Below are 25,542 nucleotides of genomic sequence, written 5' to 3'. Positions count from 1 at the left end.
GCCCGCCTGGGAGCGGCATCACGCGGTCAGTGTTTGGCTGCGGGAGAGCTGCGGAGCACAGGTTCTCCCAAGAGCCGGGGAGCCTGCTCTGTGCGGCTGCAGACAGAGAGGCGGAGGGAGGCGGAAGGATGTAGAGGGTCCCGGCAGGGGACGGGATGTGGATCGGGAGGGTCTCGAACCCGTGTCCTCCGGGGTCCGCGCGGCCCCGCGCCACGTGACGCGCCGCCGCCCCCGCCCCCCATTGATACACCGGAGGAGCCTGCCAGGCATGCTCAAACGATGCCCGAGCGGCCGATCCGCCCGGCGGCCGAGGCGGGGCCGGGCGCTCGGCGCTCGGCTGTTGCTGCCTCGGGCGGGGGGCGCGGCGGGCGCGCGGCGCGGGGCGGCTCCGCGGCGGCGGGAGCGGCGGCGATGGCGGAGCCGGCGGAGAAGCTGTACCGGGCCGAGTACGCCAAGAGCGGCCGCGCCTCCTGCAAGAAGTGCGGCGAGAGCATCGCCAAGGACTCGCTGCGCCTGGCGCTCATGGTGCAGGTACAGCGTGGCGGGGCCCGCACGGACTGGGCTGGGCTGGCCGCTCCGCTCGGTGCCGCCAGCGGCGGGGCCAGTCCGGGGCTCCGCATCCTCCGCCCGCCGCGGCGCTCCGGAGCCGCCCGGCCGCGCCGCTCGCTGGCGCGGGGGCGAGCGCAGGCTATTTTTAGCGGAGGCGCCTTCGCTCGGTGCCGTGCCCGCCGCAGGGGCCGTGCCCGGGGCAGCCCTGCCCGGAGCAGCCTGCCCGCAGCTCCCCGGCGCGGGTGGGATCCGCTCCCCCCGCGCTGCAGGGGCGGCTGGAGGCGAAGCGGTGCAAAGTTCACCGCTCGGTGCCGTGGCAGGGCCGGGGGGGCGGCCCGGGGGCCCGCACAGAGGCGCTTTGTTGCTGCCCAGGGGGCGAGGTGGGAGGTGAGTTCGCTCCGTGGGTCGGTTTTTCCGTGCCCCGGGAAGCGTCATCACTCGGGGCACCCGGTGTCGGGGCCGGGGAATCTCCGCCGGGTGGGCGCTTTGCATACGAGACAGAGGACCTGCGACCCGAAGGGGTGGGAGGTCTGGGGCAGCCCCGTGCGAACCCCCCTGACAGTCCCAGTAACACCGCAGGGTGGGCGGGCGGGCCGGATGGTCCTGCAGAGCAGCTGGCACAGGGCAGGCGTGGAGCAGCCGAACCGCAATCAGCGAACTGGCTGCGAAGGCACGTCCTGCTGTCAGCCACCCTCACGTTGTTATTTGCCTTTTGGGGTAGAAACTGCTCAGCTTCCCTTCGGAATGGTGGGAAGGGCCCCGTCCTGCTTTGGAGAGCTGGGGGCCGTGCACGGAGCCGACATCGCACACTGCTCTGCGAGGATGGGCAGGGAATCACCTCTCTGCGGGGGAGGCATACGCCTCCTCCCCGGGAGGGGGGTACTTGATCTCCCCTGGCTCCAGCAGGGGAAATGGGAGAGGGCACCTGCAGCGTTCTGGGGATGCGGGAGGACGGCGGGCTGAGGTTGGGGGTTGTTGCTGTGAAAGATTAGCAAAGGCATGTATGTGTATCTGTGGAAGACGAGCAAGGACGTGGAGTGCGAACGCCAGAGGAAAGCCTTGCGGATGGATGGCTGCTGTGGTTCCCTGAGGATCAGGTTCTGGAGGACGTACCTCCTTGTGCCCCGGAGAGAGGCAGCACTTGGAAGCAGGAGGGGAAGGGTCTGGTCCTTCCTCGCCCGGGCTGCCGGGGCCTGGCCCCCCGCGGGGGCTGCTGCATGCGGGGCAGGGCTGGCAGGTCTGCCGGGCTTGGAGGCACAGCTGGCTCCCCGCAGGGGAAATACCTGCCTGTGCTTTTGTTGCCCAGAGCCTCCTTCCTCTGGGAAAAATGTGGGACCGTGCGGTGCCAGGCTGCGGTGTTTGCTCGCACGTGTTCCTGCTGCTGCCTTTTCCTTTTGTCTCTCCGGCTGCCCTAAGCCGCTCGCTGGAGCTGCTCCTCCTCCCCTGCTCCAGCTGCTGCTCCTCGGTTTCCTCGCGTTTGTTATCCTTTCCTGCCTCCCCCAGCAGTTTAAGCTGATGCGAGGCGGGCTGCCCTTCCTCAGCACAGGGGCCTGGGGGTCCGCGGTGTGCCTGTGTTCTGGTTCTGTAGGGTTTGGTTTATGGAGCGATCTCCTGAGGGCAGGTGGAAGGAGACAGCAGGGACTGTGGTATTCCTCACAGAGCCACTGCCTTTTATTGCCAGCCATCTCCTCAAAACTGCAAGTCTTGCACCAAACACTTGTAATTTTATTTATTCCCCTACAATCTCTTGAATTTGTTTGATCTTTTCTGCAAAGGGCTCTCTCCCCCCACTGCCAGTTTTTCTGCCAGCAGAGCACTTCTCACACCCTGCTGCTGAGCATCCCCCCTCCCAAATTTCAGCAGAGCACGCAGGCCCCTTGCTTCCTCTTGGGGAAATCCCCTGCAGAGCAGTCTCTGTGCCTCCATCAATGCACAGAGCTCTTTTGCAAATTGTGCAGAAGAAATCAAAGGGAAGCCCAGACCAAGTCCTTAGCTGGGTTAGCTGTGACCCCCCTTTTGTTTTGGTTCCTCAAGAGCTCTGAATGTCGTCAGTGGGGTGCTCAATGTTTGGAACAGGGCAGGCACCCAGGCACTGCAGGATCAGCACAGCTTTGCCTTTTGCTTCCAGCTAGAACTGAGGGGTTTCTGTTATCTGCATGTGCAATGTGAAAGTGAATCGGTCTCTTTTTTCCTTAGTTTGTTTAGGAAACTTTGGTCTGAAGATAGGTGAGCTGAGAGAAGTTGTGTAAACAAGACCTAGCTTGCCTGAAGGTTTCATTTTTCACACAGAGAACTCAGGAAGTCTACAACTCCACTGTATGCGTGGCTGTCTTGTACATTGAGCCAGCTCTGCTCCCTTTCGTACACCCCAGTGCCTTGTGCCCGCAGCATCTTTCTGTTGGGGGCAGAGCCCTGAGAAGTCCTTCAGGAAAACTAGACACAAGCCCAGATGTGTCCAACTTTCGGTGCCAAAAGTACTTGTGACTTCCAGAAATGTTGAGAGCAACTGCAGGGTGGCTACTGTGGTGCTGTGAGTGTAACTGAGTAATCCAAATCCTGACTTGTGGGAAGAGTCCAGCTGGAAATAAAAACGTCTTCTTACAGTTTTGGTTGATGGTTAGTTGTATTTTGGGCTCCCAGCTCTCCTGGTTCCATGCTGTGGTCTTCAGAGCCCTTTCCTTTTTGCTCATGCACGAAACTCTACTGTTGTTTTCAGCTTGGAAATCTCCCTCCTGTTTGTGAGTGATACAGTGAAAGCTTTCCTAGGTTGTTGATTCCGTATCATCAGTAATAGTAATTACACAGCACTGAGTTGTTTGTGTGTGTTATTTGGGGCCAAACCACTATACAGTTATTTTGTCTGATGGGTAACCGGAGTGATTCCAGACTGGTACTTAATGTGTCTGAGTCATAAGCAAGTGGAGCACTTGCATGATAAGGCTGGTGCAGGGCAGGGCACTCTGGAGCTGCACTTCAGGGAGGATTTGGGTGATGCTTCTGTCCTGATTAAAGAGTCATAGAATGGTGTGGTCTGCAAGGGACCCTAAGGACCATCTAGTTCCAACTGACCTGCCATGGGCAGGAATGCCACCCATTAGACCACCCTCACAGTAAAGAATTTCTTCCTTATATCCAATCTAAATCTACCCTTTTCACTTAAAAGCTGTTCCCCCTTGTCCTATCACTACATCCTCTGCAGCTCTCTTGTAGGCTTCCCTCAGGTACTGGAAGGTGCTATAAAGTCTCCCTGGAGCCTTCTCTTCTCCAAGTTGAACAAGCCAAACTCGCTCAGCCTGTCTTCACAGGAGAGGTGCTCCAGCCCCCTGATCATCTTCGTGGTCTCCTCTGGACTTCTGATGCAGGACTTAGTTGGGCTTTGGTATTTCCTTTAAATTTTGCCTCTGCCTCCTGCAGCCCACTTAGGGATTTCTTCAGTCCTTGGAGCTACCCTTCTTGTCTTGTGCCTGATGTGGGTTCTCCAGGACATGGACAGTTTGCTTGAGAAGTGGCTCTCAAAGGGATCGTGTTGTTGCGCTCAGAGCGGAGCGAGATCAGCAGCCTCTCGTGCTGCAGCAGTCTCAAAGGGGCTGGTGCAGCCATGCTGAGGCTGTGACCTTTGTTTTTTTTCCAGTAAAACAGATGGGCTAAGCAGCAGGAAGATGAACTGGTTAAGCTAGCTAAATGCTCCTTCCACGTCTATCCCCTTTGGGACATCTCTCCAGCAGCTTGTCTGTCTTAGTAGATTTTCTTCTTGGACTTTGTCCTAAATAGTATCCATCTCTTAATTTAAAGAAAAATAAAATTAAAAAAAAATCACTTGTGTTTGCTCATATACTCTTTTTTATCTTGAGTTTTGATTTGGTTTTTTTTCCTCCCTCGATTCTACCTGAATTGCTTCATCTTGGCCTAATGTGCTTTATTCCTAGTCGCCCATGTTTGATGGCAAAGTCCCTCATTGGCACCACTACAGCTGCTTCTGGAAGCGGGCTCGAATCGTGTCCCACACAGACATTGACGGTTTTCCTGAGCTTCGGTGGGAAGATCAGGAGAAAATCAAGAAAGCCATTGAAACTGGAGGCCCTGGAGGAGGTAAGCAGAGGCCTTGTGGTGTTTGGAGGTTCAGCTGGAACTTTGCTCCTTCCTCTCATGCAGTTATCATGGTGATTTGATTTCCGTGTCCCTTCAACAGCTCCTCTGACATCACCTGCTGAAGTGTCTCCCCACTCCAGGGCTAGGACACCAGCAGTATCATCCAGCATGTTAAATCAGTGAGGGGGAAAAAGCCAAGTCAGTTGGCAGATATATTGAAAAGTATTTTTTGTAATCATGATTGGTGTATTTTGTTTTCAGTTCTCTAACATTAACAAATGCTGCTGTAGTATGTTGTTTTAATGATATCTTCACTGCAGTGTGGTTGTTATGGTGGCTCTTTGTTACCCCGTGAACTAGTGAGTCAGGCAAGCAAGTAAGAAGGGTAGAAGTCCAGACTAGGCTAAACTCACTGTGTCTCAGTGTAAACCAAGGATACTGGGCAGCTTTAGGTTGAGCTTTGCTTCTGGAAATGTAGTAATACAAAAAGTGAAAGGCAACTTGTGGTTGGGAAGAGGAGTTTTGCTTTGAAGCAGAGCTGTTTGTGACTCCTGTTCCAGTCAGTTCTTCAGTAAAATCTCATTTTACACTGCTTTCAGGAAAGAAACAGAAAAGGTCAGCTGTGTGCACCTTTGCAAGTGTTTTAAAATAATTAAATAAGCAATTCTGTGCAATTGCTACTTGGCTGTTTAAAGAACTTGGGTTTTATTTTCAAAATACTTTTAGGCACGGACTGCTTATCTTGCTCTGTATTCAGATTTTTGGCAAATGAGTGGCTGGAACACAAGAGATTTATTAATCCAGACTTCTAACAATCTGGGACAGAGAATAAGAAAATAAGGGAATGCACATTAAAGCCAAACTCTGTATTTATTTGCTTTGTTCTCCAGGAAAAGGAGGGGAACAGGAAGGAGGTGGCAAGGCTGAGAAGAGCCTAAATGACTTTGCTGCAGAATATGCCAAGTCTAACAGAAGTACTTGCAAAGGCTGTGAGCAGAAAATAGAAAAGGTAAAAAGCTTTTCTTGGTTCTCCATCTCTTATCTTTTATCCCACCAGTTTTGATTCAAACAGTGGCTTTTATAATTGCTTCCTGCCTGTCCTGCATATGGAAAGCACTTGCAGAGATGCATTTCTGTGTCTGAGGAGCAGCTGTGTCCTGGACAGCTGACAGTAAAGGCATCCCTCAGGCAGTGGTAGCCTGGGCTTCAAACCTGCTGATCTTTCCTTTCACTTAGGTCTTAGAACAGGCTGAAACGCTGCTCACCAGCTTTTCTGTCGCAAGAGAGCCATCACCAACTGCAGCTTTTCCTGCTTGTTGCTGCACTGCAAAGGTGTTGGCCTCTCCTTCCTCCTCAGCCAGACCAGCTCTCTGTGTGTGTGTGTGTGTGTGCAGGGTATCCATATTAACTCCATGAGAGCAGACAAAACCAGCAGTGAAATTAATTAATGATGCAGCCTTGGTAGTTGAACATGTGTTGGTGCTCTGCTTCTGAGGGTAGTTGGCAAAATGAAGTTGCAAACCTCTGATGGGTGTGAATAGGCCTGCCAATTGGCTAAAGCTGGCATTGGCCAAACATCAGTGCAGGTATGCTTTTATCTGCAGAAACACTGGTGACTGTTGTGTAGACATTTCCTTGTTGGAGCGCAAAGTACTGCAGTCTAAATGCAGCTAAACCAACTACTTGTTAGACATCTAAAAAGTAATTTGCAGTAAGACAGAGTAAGATCGTATTATCATGGATGTTTGAGTGGTAGGGACATAAAATTAATTTTTAGAATTACCTTTATGGGCTTTGTTCACGAGAGTTTTACGTGTTCAAGCTTACTGGAAGTTGGAGAAAATACAACAGGATTACCTGTTTTGAGTGGGTTTTGAACAGAAAACTACCTGAAAAAGTGACTTTTTCAACCTAGAAGGAGTATTGATGAAAGCAGAGGAACCATAGTGAAAGAGCTTGAACAAAAGTTGCAGACTTTGATAGGAGAACTGTTGCTGTTTTAAAGGTGTTTAGGAAGCGTCATGTTGTTAACATTCTGCTCTTCGCAGAATGGCCTAACAATTGCTCTTGTGTTACCTTAATCTACCTCAGGGCCAGATCCGGATTTCCAAGAAGATGGTGCATCCTGAAAAGCCGCAGCTGGGGATGATAGATAACTGGTACCACCCGGACTGCTTTGTGAGCCGCCGAGCAGAGCTGGGCTTCCTGCCGTCCTACGGGGCCACTCAGCTCCTGGGCTTCAGCATCTTGAAAGCTGAAGATAAAGAAACTCTGAAGAAGCAGCTCCCAGCTACCAAGAGTGAAGGGTATGTGGGCAATGTAAGAAATTGCGTTATACAGAGGAGCCATTGTCTTCAAATACATCCACGATAAATGTTGTGCGACACTGTTGTTAAAACAACATTGGTCACAGGAGGATTTGGTCCTTCCTGTGACCTGAGGCAGCTGACAGCAGACATTCCCTGTCCATGGGAGCATTGCCCCCCATGTCTGCCTTGAGGAAATGCAGAGACCTGCAGCTGTGACTTGGAGGGCTGAAGTAGAGCTTTCAACCATAAAATAATGCAAGCTTAATACGAATGGGTACTGGGCTCCCCATCTCCTTGTGTGATACTGTTATCAGTGATGGTTTCTCCACTCAAACCACTTGTTAGAGAATTGATTTGACATCTCATATCTATGAGCTGCTGATCTGTGACAGGTACTAAATCTGATAATGGTGTTTATTGGCCATGTAGTGCTTACACTTGGATGCTTTTATTTGCTGAATCTTTTATGGTATATCTGAAATTTCGTTGCCTTGCGTTGAAACTTTTAGTGGAGGCTCTTGACAGAACTTGTACTGACAGAGAAGTGTTTCCAGGTGACTTGCTGGTGCTGGTGGATCTTTCTTTGTTAATGAAGGCTTTTGTTACTTGATCTTGAAATGACTTTGCCTTGAGTCATGCTTCATAACACAAGCCAGTGAACACAAGGAACTTAAAGAGGAAGGAACCTGAGGTGTTTCTGAATCCTACAAATAAGAAAGATCATGTAGTTGGAAAACATTGGGCTTCTCTGTGCATTTTAGACTGAATTCAACTTTACTTTTGCAAGGACTCACCATGAAAATGTCCAGTGAGACTGATTTTGGTTCCGAGAGGCTGTGGCCATGTCAGATCTGTGGGGTCTTCATCAATACTGGTCTTCCAGACATGCAGCTGATGAGTGTGGTGTAGGTTCAGAGCCTGGTGTGTATGTGAATGCCCTCCTTGGGCATAGGTGACAGAGGAGCCTGCATCAACAGAGCTGTGTGGTGGTAAGAGGCTGCAACCCCCATGCTTTATTCCTGGTTGGATAGCAGTTGCTCCAGAAGCGTTGGGCAGTGGTGCCAGTGCTGTGGGGAGGGTCCTGCAGTGCTGCTGGAGCCCTGTCAGGTTCTGTGCTGTTCACCTCACTCAGCTAAACTGGTGGAGACCAAGAGGAGCTGTGTGCATGTGTTGGGCAGTCTGCTGCCTTTCCATGCATTCCACGGGATTTTACCTCTGTGTGCGTTACAGAGTGTAAGCAGAAGTGCAGTATTTTAATGCATTTGCAGCTTTTCAAGTAGTCCTTTTCTTTTTGTGCCGAGCTGCGTGTCCCACTTTGTCCTAGAACAGTGTGTGAGTTTCATAGTGTTATTTGTAGTTTTCTCCTATGTCCTCAGCAAAGCTCTAGAGATTTGACTGTGTAAGTGCTTCTCTTTTCTGCCCCGACTCTGCTTTTCTGGGCCACTTCTGGGATGCTATGCAAAATATGAAGGCTTTGTAAAGACAGGCCACAGAGTAGTTTGCCAAGTCACTGTGTAAATAAAAGCCTAGAATTGCAGTGGAAAAAAGCTCCACTGGTGATGTAGGGTAATGTGAACCAGAAAAGCAGCAGGACGTCTCATCTTTCCTGTTTTCTAATCACTGCCTGAACCAGCCCCCCAACCCTGAAGGTGCTAACTGGCTCTTATGCTCCACTACCTTCTGCTCTTTGGGCTGTGTGCTTGAGCCAAGGATAGCAGGGGTCAATTGGAAAAACAGTTGTCAAACAAACATGAGTGAGAGTGTAGATAAACAGAATGAGGTGGAGAGGTGTGGTGTGCGGACTACCTGTGATTTTTCTGCCAAGAAGGCAATGCAGTTATGGAGAAGACAAAAGAAAAACACACCAGAGGCTTGAATGAGGTGCACTTACCTCCAATCATTCACCCTGTGTGTTCAATTAGATAACAGGAATTAACAACAGAAACTACAGCATCTTGCTGAAATGATGTTACAGCATCTATTGCAAGTGAGATTCTCAAAATGATCTTCAAAGGTATTCCTAATTGTGCTGTGTCTAAATTATATCTTGACTCAGAAGTCTCTACAATTCAGATGTGACCCATCCAAGTTTAAATGCTGCTTCTGCATGTCCAGCCCATACTCTGAGGAGAATCTTTGGGACTGCCCTGTCAGCCCTTTCTGTAAGGTTGGCATTATGGTGTGTCTGTTGCAGATGAAAGAGGTGAGGTGCCAAGCAGGGCTACCAAGAACAGGTTGGAAAATCCTTTTCTTCTGAAGGGCAGAAATGGGAAGGTTTCCTGCAAGGATTCTGTCTCTTTTTTCCTCAGCCACCTCTGGGTGAGGCATGCTGACCCTCCCCTGGGCTAGGAGCTGTCCTGCCTACGCACCAGCATTTTGCAGGCCCGGAGGAGGATGATCTTGTGTCCTTGCTTGCAGCTTCTCTGTGGAAGGAGTGCTCACATGCTGATGTAGCAAATGCAATAGCAGCTTGCAAGCACCCTTGGACAGTATTCTTTTGGTAGCATGTGTTTCACCCTCCTGCTTTGAGCTGTAAGACTTCCCTGTATTTTCTACCTCTCTTGTTTGAGTAAAATTTCTGTCCAGGACAGGAGCAATGTGTCCTTCTGGAGATGTCATGCAGCATTGGATTAACTGCAGAGGTTGCCTGAGGCAAATGGTAAGTACTCAGGTCACTGACAGTCTGGCAGTGCTTTACTGTGAGAAGGTGAAAAGTGGAGTTCTTATTTCTCCCTGTGTGGGCTGCTTGCCTTACCCAGCTGTTGCTGTGACTGTCCTTTTGACCACTTCATTCTCACTGTAAGGCAGGGAACATGAAAAACAGAGAGTAGATGGTAAAGAGGGGCCAGGCTAGAATGGGACAGGACAGTTCACCTCCGTCTTCATCTTATTCCAGAGCTGGAATAAGTCTTGTAGCTGTGTATCCTCCATGAAGGTGAGAAGTGATGTTTGTGTTGCCTGAGAAGTACCAGTCCTTCTAAGCTGTTGGGCTGTACCTGTTGGATGTTGGAAGAGTGTCTTTTTCTCAGCAGGAAAAAGGGTGTACACAGTACCACCCAGCTGCTGTGAGCAGCACACAGTGTTTGGTCCCAAGGATGGAAGATAAAATTAATGTGTGTGTCATTGAAAATGTATTTTGTCGATTGTTCTAAAATTTGCTGTTTTGGGAAGGTGCAAGATGAGTTCAGCTTTGCCATTCCCTTCTCTAGGCTACATAAAATGATTAGTGTTTGCTTTAGCCTTGGGCATAGCCAGGCACAAAGGAGAAGGTGACCAAAAGCTTTATGCCTCTCTGCAGTTGGGATGATCCTTCTCGCTCCATTTGTTTCCAGTGGCTGGAACAGGTACAGTAATCGCTCTGTCTGGGAGAGCAACTGCTGTCCCCTTAACTCTGAGGAGAAGTTGCCAAAACTTGAGTCACTGCTGGAATTTGGATGCTTTCCCTGGGTCATAGGGCCTCTCAGCAGAGTGATCACCTTCCAGTGGTTAGTGTGCTGGATTTGCTTCTCTTGGAGACTAGGAGACAACTTACATTATGAGAGTGAGTGCTGGCTTGCTGGAGGCAGCCTGACCATCAGCAGACACTGCAGATACACAGGGTTGGGCACCCATCCTAAGCACTTACACCTTCCCAAACCAGGGGGCTTAATACTATAGCAGAGTGTGTTGTACTCAAGCTGGTATGTTTTTCCCAGATTGTGTTGTGTACCCCTGACTCTGTTCAAACTCAGAGAGGTCACTACCCTCATAGTGGGGCTCAGTGAACACTCTGGTCTTACCCCTGGCAGAGGCTGCAGCTGGGGAGGAGGGAGGACTTGCTTGGCCTGGGCACTGCTCTGTGTGTGCTGGAGCCACTCCTGCCATGTTGGTTGCTGCTTACCTGATTTAGAACACAATAAGGAGTTTTTCTCAAGCAATTGCTGGTAGCACAGTGCAGCTGTTTTCCCACCCCGAGGCAGTGCACGGCCCCAGCTCACTGATGGGACCTGGCAGGGGCACAGCTGGAAGATGAGCTCTTCTGCAAAACCAGCGTTCAAAGACTTGCAGAGTGCTCTGAACCACGGTTTGGTGAGAGGTGCTAATGATGGGGCTAGTGGTGACCCTGCAACTAAAATGAGCACTTGGCCCAGTTATAGGGCCAGGATGGTCATTAGAATGTACAGGTCTCACGTGTGAGTCTCTGGGAGAAGAGTACCTTCTGACATCCTCCTGCAGCTTTATAGCTAAATAAGCTGTCATACAGAGTTAGTCTTAACAGTAGCAAAATACTAGAAAGTGAACTGTTTAAAATTGTAGGTAGGAGAGCAGTTAAGAATGTCAACTTTATGGCTTAACCATCAGCCACGGCTTGTAAAGTTAAAACAGATGCTTTCTTAAAAAGAAACCTGGCTGATGTTTCAATATGATAGCAGCTCTCTCAAAATGAATTTCAAGATTGAAGCTGTGTTCATTCTCTGCCTCGAGCTGCATGCCCCTCCTGCCTCAACTGGGGCAAAATTTCCCTTTGTATTCTCATGGGGAGAGTACACACTGATTTATTAATATTGATGTATTTTGAAACCATGCAGATGAAGGGGATGACAACTCTGGAAACACAAAAGATCTTCCTTTGAGGTCTCTTGTCATTCTGAAGTCTGCCAAAACCCCCCCAGTTTTCATTTGGCTTCCTCTTTCTAGTCTTTCTCAAGCAGTGTTTTTTGTAACTTGTCCCTGTGAAGCTCCAGGACCCCAGCTAATAGCAATAAATTTCCACACACACAACTCACAATAGTACGTCACAAAACCACTGTCGGCCTGGGAACACTTTTCAAGCAGAAACTTCCACCTGTTTGATTTCAGAGGCAGGCCAGTATTCCAGTCTGAAGAGAAACTAGATGGGAAATATCTAGTTTCCCAGTGTGTTAGCTTACTAAAGTTACTTAGTTTGCTGTCCTTCATTTCAGTATGGGCTGTCTAAGCTGAAATATCAAGCTGTTAATTTGGCTGAAGGAGACTCTGATCTTCTAACCTTGCTACACTACCTTAGATTTGGAGAGCTATTCAGTGATTCTTAGCTGTGTCTTTAGGGTAACTAATATAGGTGTATAAAGATGCCTGGAAATGTTGCAGTATTTGACATGCTTTTCTGCCAGACCATATGATTACCCTATAGAAAAGCTCTAAATGTATCTGACCTGATTGAGGCAACTCATGTTGTGGAGCCAAATACATGCGTACAATCTAGCACTGAGGAATTTGAAAAATGGGTTTGCCTGCCAAGACTGAGGATATTCAAGCCTCTGCAGATATCGGCAGTCAGTAATCTGAGCTCTGGTAACTGCTGGACAGGCATTTAAATAACTTCCTTTCATGTGTATGTGTTTGTTGTTTTTTTTTTCTCTATTAGAAAGAGGAAAGGAGAAGAGGTAGATGGAAATGTGACTGCAAAAAAGAAACAGAAAAAAGAAAAAGAGAAAGAGTCGAAGCAGGAAAAACAGCTGAAGGTGAGTTTTAGCTGATCAGATCCTAAAAACTTCTTTGTTAGAACAGTGCAGTGTCAGGCACTAACTGAAGAGCTGTAGCACCTGGAGAAGGCAGTACCTTGTGCCCAGATGGAGCAGTTGCAGCACAGCTGGTCCTTGTGTCCTGGCACAGGTGGTGCCCTGTCACTAAGGCTTTGCTGAAGGCAAGTCACCCTGCCCCTTTCTTTCGAGACAGGAAGGATGTTTCTAGTCTAGGACTTGTGCTTATTGGATTTAAATAGATGAGGTTAAATACCTTTTCTCTCAGAGAGGCTGTTTCTGTTGTCCTTCCTGTATCATCTGGCTGTGGTGGCTCATGCTCAGAGCCCAAGCACTGTTGCAGAAGAGCTTGGGAAACAATAAATAGCTCATTGTAAAAATTAAACAGAGATAAAGTGTGCAACTCTACATTAATGAGAAATCATACATTTTTCACCCTCTGGGGAGATGTGTTCAGATCTTGGGTGCAAATTGTGATAGATCACAGCTTTCTGCCTTTCACTTTCTAGAATATCGTGGGAAGAATTCCCAGTAGAGCTTCAGGAATTTTGTATTTATTGAAAGTTCCCAAGAAAAAAATTAACAAGCTGCTTTTGCTGCAATTGAAGTCTTAATGGAGCTGTAGAGAAACGGTGCCTCCACCTTTGAACAAAAGTTTTCTTTTTGTTGTGTGGCAGCACCTTAATTAAAAAAAAAAACTAGCTGAGAGATTTTGAAGGTTTTACTGCTGCAATGCAGATGTTCAGGACAGATCAAGGTACTTTGTGAATCCGCTTCATGGATGAGCACTTCTTAGGGTTAACTTTGGGTTTACTTTTTTAACAGTATTTCATTGAGCATGATCATTAACACTGAAAATGAAACCACTTAACTCAGTTAACCAGTTCTTCTAGGGTAGACTGCACCTCTGACTGTAACCAGTGAATAACATTCAAAAACTGAGATATTTTAGAATGCTACTTTCAACCCTTTCAACTTTTGTAGAAGATCCCAAAAGGATGTACATGCTCCTCTGTACTGCTGTGGTGACTGAGCTGGTAGAGATTCCTCTTATGTTTAGTTACCTTAAAATAAAAACAGTGACAATCAGCATTTCTGATTTTTTTATTTTGATAAAAGGCTCAAATGCAGCCACATCCCTGCTATTATCAGTGTCAACTAATTAGGTGGTATTTGCAAAGGCTGTTGAGAGCTTGCTTAGTAAGAACGCTGCAATTTGAAGTATGTGACTCCCTTTTGGTAAAGCTACTGGTTCTTGAAGCTCTTCACCTCACAATCTGTGTGAGATGGTTTTAGCAAGCATGGACTTGCTAAAACCTTGTCCACACACTGCAGTTTTAAGAGTGTTCTCAGGTACTTGCAGTCGATTGCTTTCTAAGCTGCTGGGTTTTGTCAACAGGAGCAGACAGAGCTGATCTGGGGCATCAAGGATGAGCTGAGGAAGGTCTGCTCCACTAATGACCTGAAAGAGCTGCTGATTGCCAACAAACAGGAGGTTCCTTCAGGGGAGAATGCCGTGAGTTGATCTGTAGTTGCTCTGCATGTGCACTGCCTCTTTGAATCAGTGAAGCTGACCCGACCCAATATTGCTGCAAGGTCCATGAATCTGAAGCACGTTCCTGTAACACATAAGAAAGAAATTTGGTGCAAAGCCCAGTCCTTTTGTCCCAGGACCCTGGTGATATTGCTGTTAGGCTTCTTGTGAAGGGCAGTGTGGTGGTGTGTGATGCTGAGTTCAGCGCCTTGGTTGCAGTGATGTGCCTTTATTCTATGCTCAAAGTGGTCCATGTTTTTTTTGTGGTGGTGGGTTTTTTTTGTTGTTGTTGCTGTCTCTTTAAAAGCAGGTTAGTTAAGGCACTTCACATTGCCTTCCTCAGTTATGGAAAATGAAGCAAAAACCGTAAAACTTCTTTCCTGGTTTCTTTTCTAAAAACTGTCAGTTTCAGTCTATGTAAGGTGTGAAAGTCTGTACTCTTTCAGAGCCACATACTGCTTTAAGTATTTGTATTTATCAAGACTCTTTGAAAGGAGTGTGGGCTGGGATGTGGGAAGTGTCTAGACTCAAAATGGTCATGAAATACTCTCTAGGCAGGAAAACCTGGACTTGTCTCAGCCTACATTCCCACCTACCTACTCATGTGCTCAGAGGCAGTAGCTCATCTCCTCCTTGGCTGTTCTGGCATGGCAGCCTGATCAGGTGCTGTGTGGTAGGTATGTTCTCCTGAACCACAGAATTATAGAATGGTTTGCGTTGGAAAAGATCATTTAGTTCCAAACCCCCTGCTGTGGGCAGGGAATGTCACTCCCTAGATCAGATTGCTCAAAGCCCCATCCAGCCTGGCCTTGAGCACTTCCACAGATGGAGCATCCACAACTTCTCTGGGCAACTAGTGCCTCACCACCATTGATGAGTAAAGGATTTCTTCCTAATATCCAATCTAAACCTACCCTCTTTCAGTTTAAAGCTGTTCCCCCTTGTCCTACCACTACAGGCCCTTGTAAAAAGTGTCTGACTAGCTCTCTTGTAGACCCCATTTAGGTTCTGGAAGGTCCTATAAGGTCTCCCTGGAGCCTTGTCTTCTCCAAGCTGCACAATCCCAGCTCCTTCAGCCCGTCTTTACAGGAAAGGTGCTCCAACCCTCTTCTCATTTTTGTGGCCCTCCTCTGGACTCATTTCCGCAGGTCCATGTCCTTCTTATGTTGGGAGCCTCAGATCTGGAGGCAGCACTCCAGATAGGGTCTCAGGAGAGTGGAGTGGAGGGGGAGAATCACCTCCCTCTTCCTGGACAGGAGAGACTGTGAGCCAGAAGTGTGAGCAGATAGGGTGTGACTGGAGAAACTTTGTGTCATGCCTCTAAGGCATCATATATCAATCAGTGTGGGTAAGAGTTGTGGTTTATGTTTAGTTTATGCGTGACATGCGCTGGAAACGTCTGCGTGCCAACAGCCCGACAATTATTTTCATGTGCAGTGCAGTGTGTGGGCTTCCAGCCTCCTCCTGCCGTGACCTGTTTTGTTGTTTCTCTGTCGCTTTAGATTTTGGACCGAGTAGCAGATGGGATGGCATTTGGAGCTCTGCTTCCCTGTGAGCAGTGTAAGGGGCAGTTTGTGTTCAAGAGCGATGCATATTACTGCTCAGGGGATATCACTGCCTGGACCAAGTGCGTTGCTAAAACGCAGACTCCCAACAGGAAAGACTGGGTAATCCCAAAGGTGGGTGTTTACTGCATATTTCATGTTCTGAAGCACATTTCTTAACTGATGTTACCTCTCGTGAGGAGATTGAATAAGCAGCAGAGAGTGTTGGATGCCTGAGAGCAGTGTGCTGTGGTGCTGAGCAGCTGTGACAGCAGGGAAGTCCTGTCACAGCCACATCCCTCCAGGAGCAGGCAGCTAATGCATAAATTAATCATATAATTTCCATTAACACTAAATTGAAAGAGATGTTGCTGGTTTGATTTAAAACTCATCACTTACCCTCTTCCAGCTTTGTTTTCACAGTCAGTAAAGTGGGGGTTTGCCTGCCTCAGAAATCCTTTCCAAGACTTGCAGTAAATGCCAACATTTGGCCAATGCTCAATTTAGCCTTCAAATCTAACAGTAGTTTTTGTTGGTTTTAAATTCTGCCTATGCTTCCATCCCACAGGAATTTCGGGAAATTCCTTACCTGAAGAAATTTAAATGTAAGAAGCAGGACAGGGTGTTCCCTCCAGATGCTGCAGCTGTGAACTCTGCGCCTCCTCCCTCTGCATCTGCTCCTTTGTCAGAGGCCATGTCTGCACCCAGAGGTAAGTGTCTGGCTGGGCATGGGCTGGTGGAGTTTGGAATGATGCTCAGGCTGCCACTCCCAGCCAGACAAAAGTACCACCCTGAACAGGCACACCCTTCTCCTCCTGTCCTCAAGCAGGCAGAGCTCTCCTGCTGAAAAACAGTTTCATGTGCTTCATCTTCCTAGCACAGGTGGGCCCTGGTACAGTGGGTTGCCTGGGGACATGGACTTGGGGTCCTGGTTGTTTACTCACAAATCATTTTGGGTGTTTGTTGATGGTAAGGAAATGATGTGTTTGCAATGAATCAGAAACTTAAAATGCCGATGTTGCAAAATGTGTCCCAATGGAGACCTGCTGCGAAGTGCCTTGTCGCTTGGTTTCTTGGTGAACATCCAGGGACATGCATAATGCCAAATATTCCACGTCATTTCAGATTTTAAGGGCAAGAGGGGTTTCTGTGATTTCTTTTTTTTTTTTTTTTTTTGGTGTGGTTTTTGGTTTGGTTTGGTTGTTTTTTGGGTTATTTGTTTGTTTGTTTTTAAATCATCCACTGAGATTTGGCTTTACCAATCACTGACTCCCCTTATGCAAAATAGTTGTGCTGTCTCCAGCCCACAAGCTGGCAAAAGGTTGGGCTCCAGAAACTCCCTGTAGGCTGTTGGAAGAGTTGTATGCTTTGGTGATATAGCCTGTCCATTAAGATCCATGCTGAATTCTTTCTTATTCAGCCTTTCTAGCTCTGACCATAGTTTTGGGAGCAAGGCATTATTGTTACTTGGTGAAAAGGGTGAAAGTAATTCTGCACGGATAACTTCAGCCAGATCATGTTATTTTAGCAATGAAGACAAAATAACCCAGGTCTTGATTCTGATTAGCAAATTGATTCCAGCCCCAGTGCCCCCTGACAGTAAACTCAAAAAGTTTGACCAGATTTTAAAGCCAGGTTGCTTTGTTTGCTGGCAACCAAACAAATCTAGTTGAGAGGAGCAGAGGAAACACAACCCTCGGTTGGTCAATCAGAGTTGATAGCATTTGTCTTCAGCAGTGCAAATATGCTCTTAGATACTTGCTGTGTCCTGAATGGACCCACCTGCAGAGTGTTAACACGATGTGATGGTGCCTCAGATGGTTACCAGTCTACTCCTGACTTGTTATGGGGTTTGCATGGTACAGCCTTGTACTGTCTATAAGATCAAGACTCAAATATACTGTAATGTAGGAACACTGTTGCTTGAGAGATAATCCTCTCTGCAGCCCCTCAAAAACAGATTTCCTTTTGAAGAGGCAGGAGCTTTTGTGTGACAGTGAGTTTCTCCCATCCTGTTCAGGCATCAAAAAAGAGGGAAGCAGAGCACAGTCTCTAGTAGCACAGTACTGAAGCAGAGTGATTTTTTTTCATTTAACAAAACAAAAAAAGGGCAACTAATATGGCTACATATCCATTTCCCTGTGTTCCGTCCCTTCTCTTTGTTGGCAGCTGCTGGGCTTTGTTGCTTTTCCTATGTGAAGGGGAACTTCCTCCCACTTGCTTAGCACAGCTGGGACCTGCTTGGCCCCTTGTCCCCTTGCCAGCTGGGCTGATTGTATGGAGTGGGGGGGATGCTGTCCCTTTGTGCTTGTTGTGTGGGGAACTCTATGCCTGTTGCTACCATGTTGTGTTATTTCCAAACCCCTTAGACAAACCACTGACCAACATGAAGATCTTGGTTGTTGGAAAGCTGTCAAAGAACAAGGAGGAGGTGAAGAGCATTGTGGAGGACCTGGGAGGAAAGATGACCACAACAGCTAACAAGGCCACCCTGTGCATCAGCACACAGAGTGAGCAGCCCTGCCTCGGTTACTGGTAGCACTGGTAACAGAGCTGAGCAGATTACAGAGAGGGCATGTGTCCTCAGAACCGTCTGGGGATCAGTGTTTGGATTAGGGGGAGTGTTTTGTGTGCACACATGGCCTTAGTGTGCTTGGAAAACTAAAGACAGCTGTGTGCTGTTTGACTTCCCTTGCTTAGCGGGTTAACCCTGTGGGTTGTGCCTTAAGGCTCTGTTGGGTCTGGCAGCTGGAGCTGGGATCTGTGTGCAGACTGTGGTGCCATGCAAGCCACCCTTGTTGGGATGAGAGGTGCTGGGGGCTGTGTCTGTGCTTGCCTTGGAGAAGCTACAGAGCTGACTGTGGGTGCCTGAGGGCAGTTGTTTTCTCTACTGGCAAGTTAGGGTCTGCTCTTGCTCCCTGTTGGAGTTGGGGTGCAAACTGTCTGCTGAGATAGATCTTCTCCTACCTGCCAGGAGGTCCCCAAGGAACTGTACAGCCCCAGCCCAGCTCTGGGAAGGTGAGAGCTGGACCAGTCTGGTAAAGCAGGAGTGTTCCTGCTCTAGTCCAAGCTGCAGATTTGAGCCGAAGGCGATTTTCCTCCTCAAAGAACATGTTGAATCCAAAATGTAGTGGAACTGTGTTTCCACAAAGTGTTACAGAGCCCTGAATCGTGGCTAAAGGGAGAGGCTGAGTTCTAAATCCTCACTGTTGTTTTTTTTTTCTCCCTTTTCCTACCCTTGCCTCTGCAGAGGATGTAGAGAAAATGAGCAAGAAGATGGAAGAAGTGAAGGAGGCCAAAGTCCGTGTGGTCTCAGAGGCGTTTCTTCAGGATGTGAAATCCTCCAGCAAGGATTTCCAGGAGCTTGTGTCTCTCCATGCACTTTCCCCTTGGGGTGCAGAGGTGAAAATGGAGCATGAGGAAATGGCTGTGGATGGAAAGAGCAGCAAGCCCCCAAGTATGAAGAGTGCTGGCAAGGTCAAAGAAGAACAAGGTGATGAACAAAGCGGTTGTTTATCCATAGACCTGTTCAATTCTGTGCATGCACAAAGCAAACCTGGGTGTGGTCTGTCCTTGCCCTTTTCTTGAGTTCTCTGCCCTTTTTCTCGTAATAAATTTAAATAATGAGACCTTAGGGCAAAACTGGCTTTAAGTAAATATGAAGCTATCTCCTGAGCTGGCTTTTGTTTTCCCTAGATCAGCCTTGCTTCAGAGATCTGTGCTGTATGTGCCCAGGTTTCCCTGACATCAGTCTAGTCTCTTCCTCATAAGAAATCAGCTTCTTTGCCAGTTTTGGTCAATATTGCAGCTCCAGGGAGGTCCTGGGGCATCAAGATGACGGAAACTACCATGACCCCCGAGGGGTGTGAGCAAGTGAGAAAATACTGGAATCCAGAGCACTGGGTCTCTGCTACTTGATTAAGAACATAATGTTGTTTTAACAGAGGAGGAAAAATATCCACCACTAGTGGCATTGCTCACCAATGCCAGAGAGAGCTTGCATTATTAACTTTGGATCATGAACAAAAACATCAGGTCTGCTCCCTTGTCTTTGGAACCTGTTCTCCGTATCCTCCAAAGCAGAGGTTTCTGTCCTACAGTTGGGTGTGTGATTGCCAGACTGTCTCACAGCAGTAGCATCTCCAGGGAATCTGAACACCCCCCATGCCCTGTGAGTTTTTTAAATCCCATTTTGGGATTTTTGGTTACAGAATATGCCAAGTTGGAAGGGACCCACAAGGATCATTGAGTCCAGCTCCTGACCCTGCACGGGACAATCCCCAAGAATCACACCATATGCCCTAGAGTATTGTCCAAACACTTCTTGAACTCTGTTAGGCTTGGTTGTGCTTATCTGCTGTGCAGGTGAAAAAATGGTATGGTCCACCCCTTGGAGCCAGAAGGAGAGAGAGAGAATCTGGGAAATCTTATTTTTCATTTACTTGGTGGGATGGAGGCTGTAATTTGACTGCTAAAGCTAGGTAAAAAAAAGCCATTGAAGTCATTGTGTTCATATATTGGTAATCTGATTCACTTTAGGGTGATAATTATGCAAATTGAGAAATTTAAGTGTTGATTCAAGTCAGACTGTTGCTCACTTAGGAAAGAAATTAACTGTCTTTCACTGCAGGACCTAGCAAGTCTGAAAAGAAAATGAAGCTAACAGTGAAGGGTGGAGCAGCAGTAGATCCTGATTCTGGTGAGTGATAACTGCACTACCCACAGTCTTCAGGATGCGTGATTGTTTGCAAAGTGTTGTTTTGGTGAAAGGATAGGGGTTCCATAAAAGGAACACGAATTTTTAAACCTTTTTCGTTGTTATCAAAGGAAGGATGTTGACTGACATCTGAAGCTGGATATTGTAGGATTTTTTTAGTGGAGCTTTCAGAAGGACCTTTTAAACGAAAGCATGTACCTTGTTCAGCTTCAGGAGCATCTCTCAGTGTGGTGAATAAAAGCCCAGTCGGCAGAGGCCACAGGTCTGGCATGAACATCTGCCCCCTGAATTTTTGGGGAGCAGCTGATGCCACTCTCCAAACCTATGGTGCATGGATGTTGTTCTGAGAATTCCTACTGCATCCAAGGCCAAGCTTTGCTTTCCAGTCCATTTGCTAATGTGACACCTGCAGAGCTGCACCTCTTGAGAATTCCTTCAGCCAGTCATGCAGTGTTAGATAAGAGATTTTAGATCATCCTCTGTCAAAGGTTACAATTTTTTCCCCTCTTGTTAGGATTGATGTTCACTCCAGTTATCTAAAGATGCGTGCTCACAATTCATTAGAAGGAAAACGTGCTTCAGGTAGTTTTGAATGAGCATATGGTCACTGTTCTTGCAGTATTTTTGTTAAATCACACTACATGAAACATTTGGGTGAGCACGAATGCAGGAAGGAGAGCTAAAACAGTAACCTCCTCTGTGTTCTAATTTGTTTCTTCTCTGCAGGTTTGGAGGATTCTGCTCATGTCTTTGAAAAAGGTGGAAAAATTTTCAGTGCAACCCTGGGACTAGTAGATATTGTGAAAGGAACCAATTCCTATTACAAATTGCAGCTGCTAGAGGATGACAGAGAGAACAGGTGAGTTTAGTTTTCCCTTGAAATACTTTCGTTCACATTTTCCCTAACACATACTGGATTTTTGACATCTCCGAAAGCCACTTGTGAGTTAAATGTCTTTGAGGAGATACTTTTAAAAAACCCCACCGCAACCCAAACAAAAAAAAACAAAACTAAAAGAACTCCTCCAAACCTGCCAAACAACAAGCCACCCATGGAGAAATCTCTGCTCTGCATGGAGACATTTCTTTGTGATGTTGACAAAACCTAAGGGGGGGTGGGTGGTTTCTCCATATTCTCCAACTTAATCTTGTCTTCTAATTGCAGAGTTGTAACTTGGGGAAACAAAACGAGATTCTGGCTGTTCTACCACAGTGTAGTCCTGAATTAAGCCCTGAGGCTTAACAAAATGCACTGAAATAGTCAGGGCTGATCACGTGTTTAGCTTTTCAGTCCCATTGGGTGCATGGTGGAGCTGTCCAGTGGTTGCATTGCTGATGAGATAAAGAAATTGTGAGAGTGCTTTAATATGAAACTGCCCCTGCCAAACAAAGTGGCACAGAAATCCGGGGTAGCTGATGTCTGTCATCAGCAACCATGGTTCAACTCCAGATTTATTGCACTTCACCATGTTCATAATAAGCTTGTGTGTGAGGTTGTATCAGATCTGTGGTTCAGTACATGGAGGGATCTCTGTGCCTGCATTTTGTACCTGACGCACTGGAAAGGTTGACTGATTGTATCCCCATAAATACCATGGGAGCTCACCCAGGGTGGTGGAGATAGTACAAATAAATACTTGATTTGCTTCTGGTTTCTCTAAAATACTGAACTCTGGGGCTTGAGGCTTAAAGGTGCATTGTCTTAGTTTTTCAAATATATGATCTCAGTAGCCTAAAGATTTTTATTTACAAACCATTAAGACTGAAGAGGTGTTAGGCTCTCTTTTCCTGCTGTGCACCCATTTATTCTCAGGGCTGTAGTTCTGGTGTGTTAACACTGGGCATTTTTCTTGCCAGTTCTTGGACATACACTCTGTGGTGACTCCTCTGTTGATTTCCAACAATTACTGATAGACAGTGTCTTCCATAAAATTAATTGTATGCAACGGGCTGATTGCATCGTTTGTGTGGGTGTTGCAGGGTCAGTCTCATTTGGACTGAGATCCAGCACTGGAGTGTCTTATGTCTGTTCTCTTCTCACATTTCATTTCTATAGATACTGGGTGTTCAGATCTTGGGGCCGTGTGGGCACTGTAATTGGGAGTAACAAGCTGGAGCAGATGCCGTCAAAAGAAGATGCTGTTGAACACTTCCTGAATTTGTATGAAGAGAAAACTGGCAATTCTTGGCATTCAAAGAACTTCACTAAATATCCAAAAAAATTCTACCCCCTGGAGATAGATTATGGGCAGGTAACTGTGAAATGTCCAAGTACCAGGTGGAGCATTGCTTAGCTGCCTTGCTACAGCTGTTCTGCTCTGTGCTCACTGTTGGATCACTTACACTTAACAAACCAGAGGAATGAAGTGCAGCTATTGCATCTCTGTGCTGCAGGAGAGAACTGTAGATGAAGGAATGCCATCCATTAAAACAGACTGTTGGGAAACTATGGAGTTTTCTGTTATCAAGTCTGAAGTCCCTTTAGTGCTCCTTCTTGTTTACTCTGTAGTTTCAAGGGTGTTAATTTGAACCTAATTCAGCAGTCGGTTCACATACATATTGTCTGAAAACCAGATTTTCTTTTATTTAAAATAGATACTTCTCATCCGTCTTCTGCCTCCAAAATCCTCCTAAATGCAGAAGCAACTCCTATGCAGCATTCTGCTTAGTGCACATTTTGAGCAGTCTGAGAAAGAGAAATTATTGCTGCCAGTAAGGTTTGGCTATTTAGACAGCTAAGCCAATAGCTTAGCCCAGTGAGGCTGAGTGAGGGTTTCTAACCTCACTTTCTGCCCAGTGAGGGTTTATGTGTTTATTTAAAGACATACCTGTAACTTAAACTATTTTGGGGTGAAATAGTTGAATGCTGTTAGTAAGCTATAAAGTTACCAGAAAACATGTTTTCAAGCTGTTGAGTTTTTGTGTAGTCAAATTAATGGATGTCATCTTTCGGTGCTTGAATTCTGGAAATTTGAATATTTCAGTGGCAAAGTGTCTGTTTCACTGCAATGTACAGTGTTACTCAAAGCACCTGGCAGATGCTTCATTTGTACAATGCTCTCTCCAAGAAGGCATCGAGATGGTATTTTGGGTAATTGATGATTCTTGTACACATCTGTGACAATTTTTATTACAAAAACTTGGTGAAACTAGTTATTACATCTATTTTGTCATAAAAGCAGTAAAGTAAACAGTTATTTTTCATATCAAAGTCTCTGTGCAGCAGAAGGCTTGCAGAAAAAGTAATTAATACTGTTGCTTGAGGTGAAGCAGAGATGCAAAGAGAGTTTCTATTCCCCTAGTTCTACTTTTCTGCTTACTTTTTACTGTGCTAGCTCTTGAAATAACATCTGCCAAATTACTGAATAGGTGGTTTTTTAAGCCCACTTTGTTCCAAAATGTCAGAGCAATGTCCCACGCTCCCCATGAACTTCAGGCTAGTCATAGGATGCATACACTAAATTGGTTTTGAGTTGTTGCCATGGCAGCCAGCCTGTTACTTTTATCCTTTGTGATTTTGCTAATTCTGATACTATTTTTACCTCCTAGGATGAAGAAGCTGTCAGGAAACTGACAGTAGGTGCTGGGACAAAATCAAAACTTGCTAAGCCAATCCAAGATCTTATTAAGATGATCTTTGATGTGGAGAGCATGAAGAAAGCGATGGTGGAATTTGAGGTGACTTTTCCCTTCTAACCATCATACTTGCACAGACAGAATTTGCAAGTTCTTTGCAATCTGGGGTGCATCATACTTCCCAAAAGTCACTGTAAGTTTTAGATCAGCCTTAAAATAAAGGCGAGAGTCCCACTGGAATTTGCCAAGCACTGGAAGTAGTGACTTAGTTATGATACATGCAGTTCTTAAAACACAGATACATTCTTTGCCTATCAGTGTCTTCAATTTAGCAAACCTGTGAGAAAGTCATCTGCCGGTCCTGGGATCAGTAATCATTCTGTCTTTTTGTTTGTTTGTGTTTTTTTTCCAGTGACACATGCATAGTGACCACTGTTTGCTGAATGCTCTTAAAATAGTAACACAGATTAGCAATTTGCTGGTGATGTGAGGCTGGAGACACGTCTTTTTTTGCTAAGTGGTGAACCACATTTGGGGCTCGGGGGGTGCAGAACTACTGCTGGTTTAGGTAGCAATTGAGATGCAGCTCAGACTTGAGAAATGCTGCCAGTTAATACAAACTTATTAAGTGCCTTGACAAAGTCCACATCCTCTTCTGAACAGGGCAAAACTTGAGATTGTTTTTGTTGTATTTCTCATTTGTTCTAATAATACTCTATTTTCATCCATCATTCTTTCGTCCATACTTCTTGATCCATCTTTCTAACAAGCTCTCAGAGAGTTGTTCTCTCTTCATCTGTCTCTCCTTGCACAGTTTTACTGGTGTTCAGAGATCCTGCTGTTTGTTTTAATGCAACCATTCAGACTGAATTGATTCTAAATAATCAGCCAGCTTAGTTATCCTGCCCTAAGACTTCTTATTTAAGCAGTTGCTGTTTTTTTTCTCTGTAGCGGTATTTTGTGTATCTGCCTTTCAGAAAAGCTTTGCACTGTTTTCTACAGAAAGCTTTGCACAACATTTTGTAGCACCTTCAGTTAATTGTGTTCTCCTGTATCTTCAGAGGTGCTTTACATCCAAATCTTGTTTAATATTAATAATATTAATAATTCTCTGTAAGTGTAACTGGCTAAAGACTCTGAACTGATCATCATCTCATGTCATTTGGTTTTGTAGAACTCTGTTGAAACGATCTTAATTCACACCATCTGCAGATCTATAGTAGAACTGGGACTCCAGATGGGCCTGTCTTCCTATTAGATTTATCTTCCTGTACTGATGCTGCCGAACAGCTGTGTTCCATTAGAGGAAATAATATTTTTTCTAGTGAGAGGTTTCTGTGCATCGTCCAGAAATGGCTGCTTGGTTCCTTTAATCAGCCTGATCTTGAGTATTTCATTCCATCCAGGCGCTCTCGCTCTGCCAAAACTGCAGCAAATTCTTAGTTTGTTACATGACAGTGGGTTTATCTGATGCATTTATGTTCCTGCTTCTAATTTAGCCTTCAAGAATTTTACCTGACCAAGCATACAGGAGTTTATTACAATTATCTGTGTCATTGCCTTACATGAAAGGGCTTGTTAGAGGACTGAGTCTACTCTAATGCTGTGTCTTCCTTTGCCTGAGTGGAAGGCAAAACATCTTCCTTGCCTCTCATGGCAGTCTTGGTGCACACATCTGTGATGTGGAGCTAATTCTTCTTGTTAACCTCAGTACATCTGGTGG

At 46.4% G+C, this 25,542-nt stretch overlaps 1 protein-coding gene across 2 annotated transcripts in view; it reads left to right on the top strand.

Annotated features, from left to right (window-relative positions):
• The first annotated feature begins 359 nt into the window (after positions 1 to 359).
• The window catches only part of PARP1 (poly(ADP-ribose) polymerase 1), a 34,237-nt gene continuing 9,054 nt past the window's right edge, over positions 360 to 25,542 (top strand). Inside the window, exons 1-14 of one of the 2 annotated variants that reach the window (XM_051783384.1) lie at positions 360 to 531; positions 4,476 to 4,638; positions 5,529 to 5,647; positions 6,730 to 6,944; positions 12,334 to 12,430; positions 13,848 to 13,964; positions 15,485 to 15,661; positions 16,095 to 16,236; positions 17,896 to 18,036; positions 18,777 to 19,019; positions 20,157 to 20,225; positions 20,970 to 21,102; positions 22,300 to 22,495; positions 23,793 to 23,921. In XM_051783384.1, the coding sequence (XP_051639344.1) occupies positions 412 to 531; positions 4,476 to 4,638; positions 5,529 to 5,647; positions 6,730 to 6,944; positions 12,334 to 12,430; positions 13,848 to 13,964; positions 15,485 to 15,661; positions 16,095 to 16,236; positions 17,896 to 18,036; positions 18,777 to 19,019; positions 20,157 to 20,225; positions 20,970 to 21,102; positions 22,300 to 22,495; positions 23,793 to 23,921 (2,061 nt within the window). In that variant the 5' untranslated portion in view covers positions 360 to 411. Of the gene's footprint in view, positions 532 to 571; positions 937 to 4,475; positions 4,639 to 5,528; positions 5,648 to 6,729; positions 6,945 to 12,333; positions 12,431 to 13,847; positions 13,965 to 15,484; positions 15,662 to 16,094; positions 16,237 to 17,895; positions 18,037 to 18,776; positions 19,020 to 20,156; positions 20,226 to 20,969; positions 21,103 to 22,299; positions 22,496 to 23,792; positions 23,922 to 25,542 lie in introns of those variants that run through there. The other variant, XM_051783385.1, reaches the window with a different exon arrangement.

This window comes from Manacus candei, unplaced genomic scaffold (assembly GCF_025592945.1).
Source record: "Manacus candei isolate 608988 ecotype Guabito, Panama unplaced genomic scaffold, ASM2559294v1 h1tg000017l, whole genome shotgun sequence".
NCBI classification, from domain to species: domain Eukaryota; kingdom Metazoa; phylum Chordata; class Aves; order Passeriformes; family Pipridae; genus Manacus; species Manacus candei.
The sequence above is the reverse complement of the archived record's forward strand: the minus strand, read 5'-3'. Positions and strand labels throughout refer to the sequence as shown.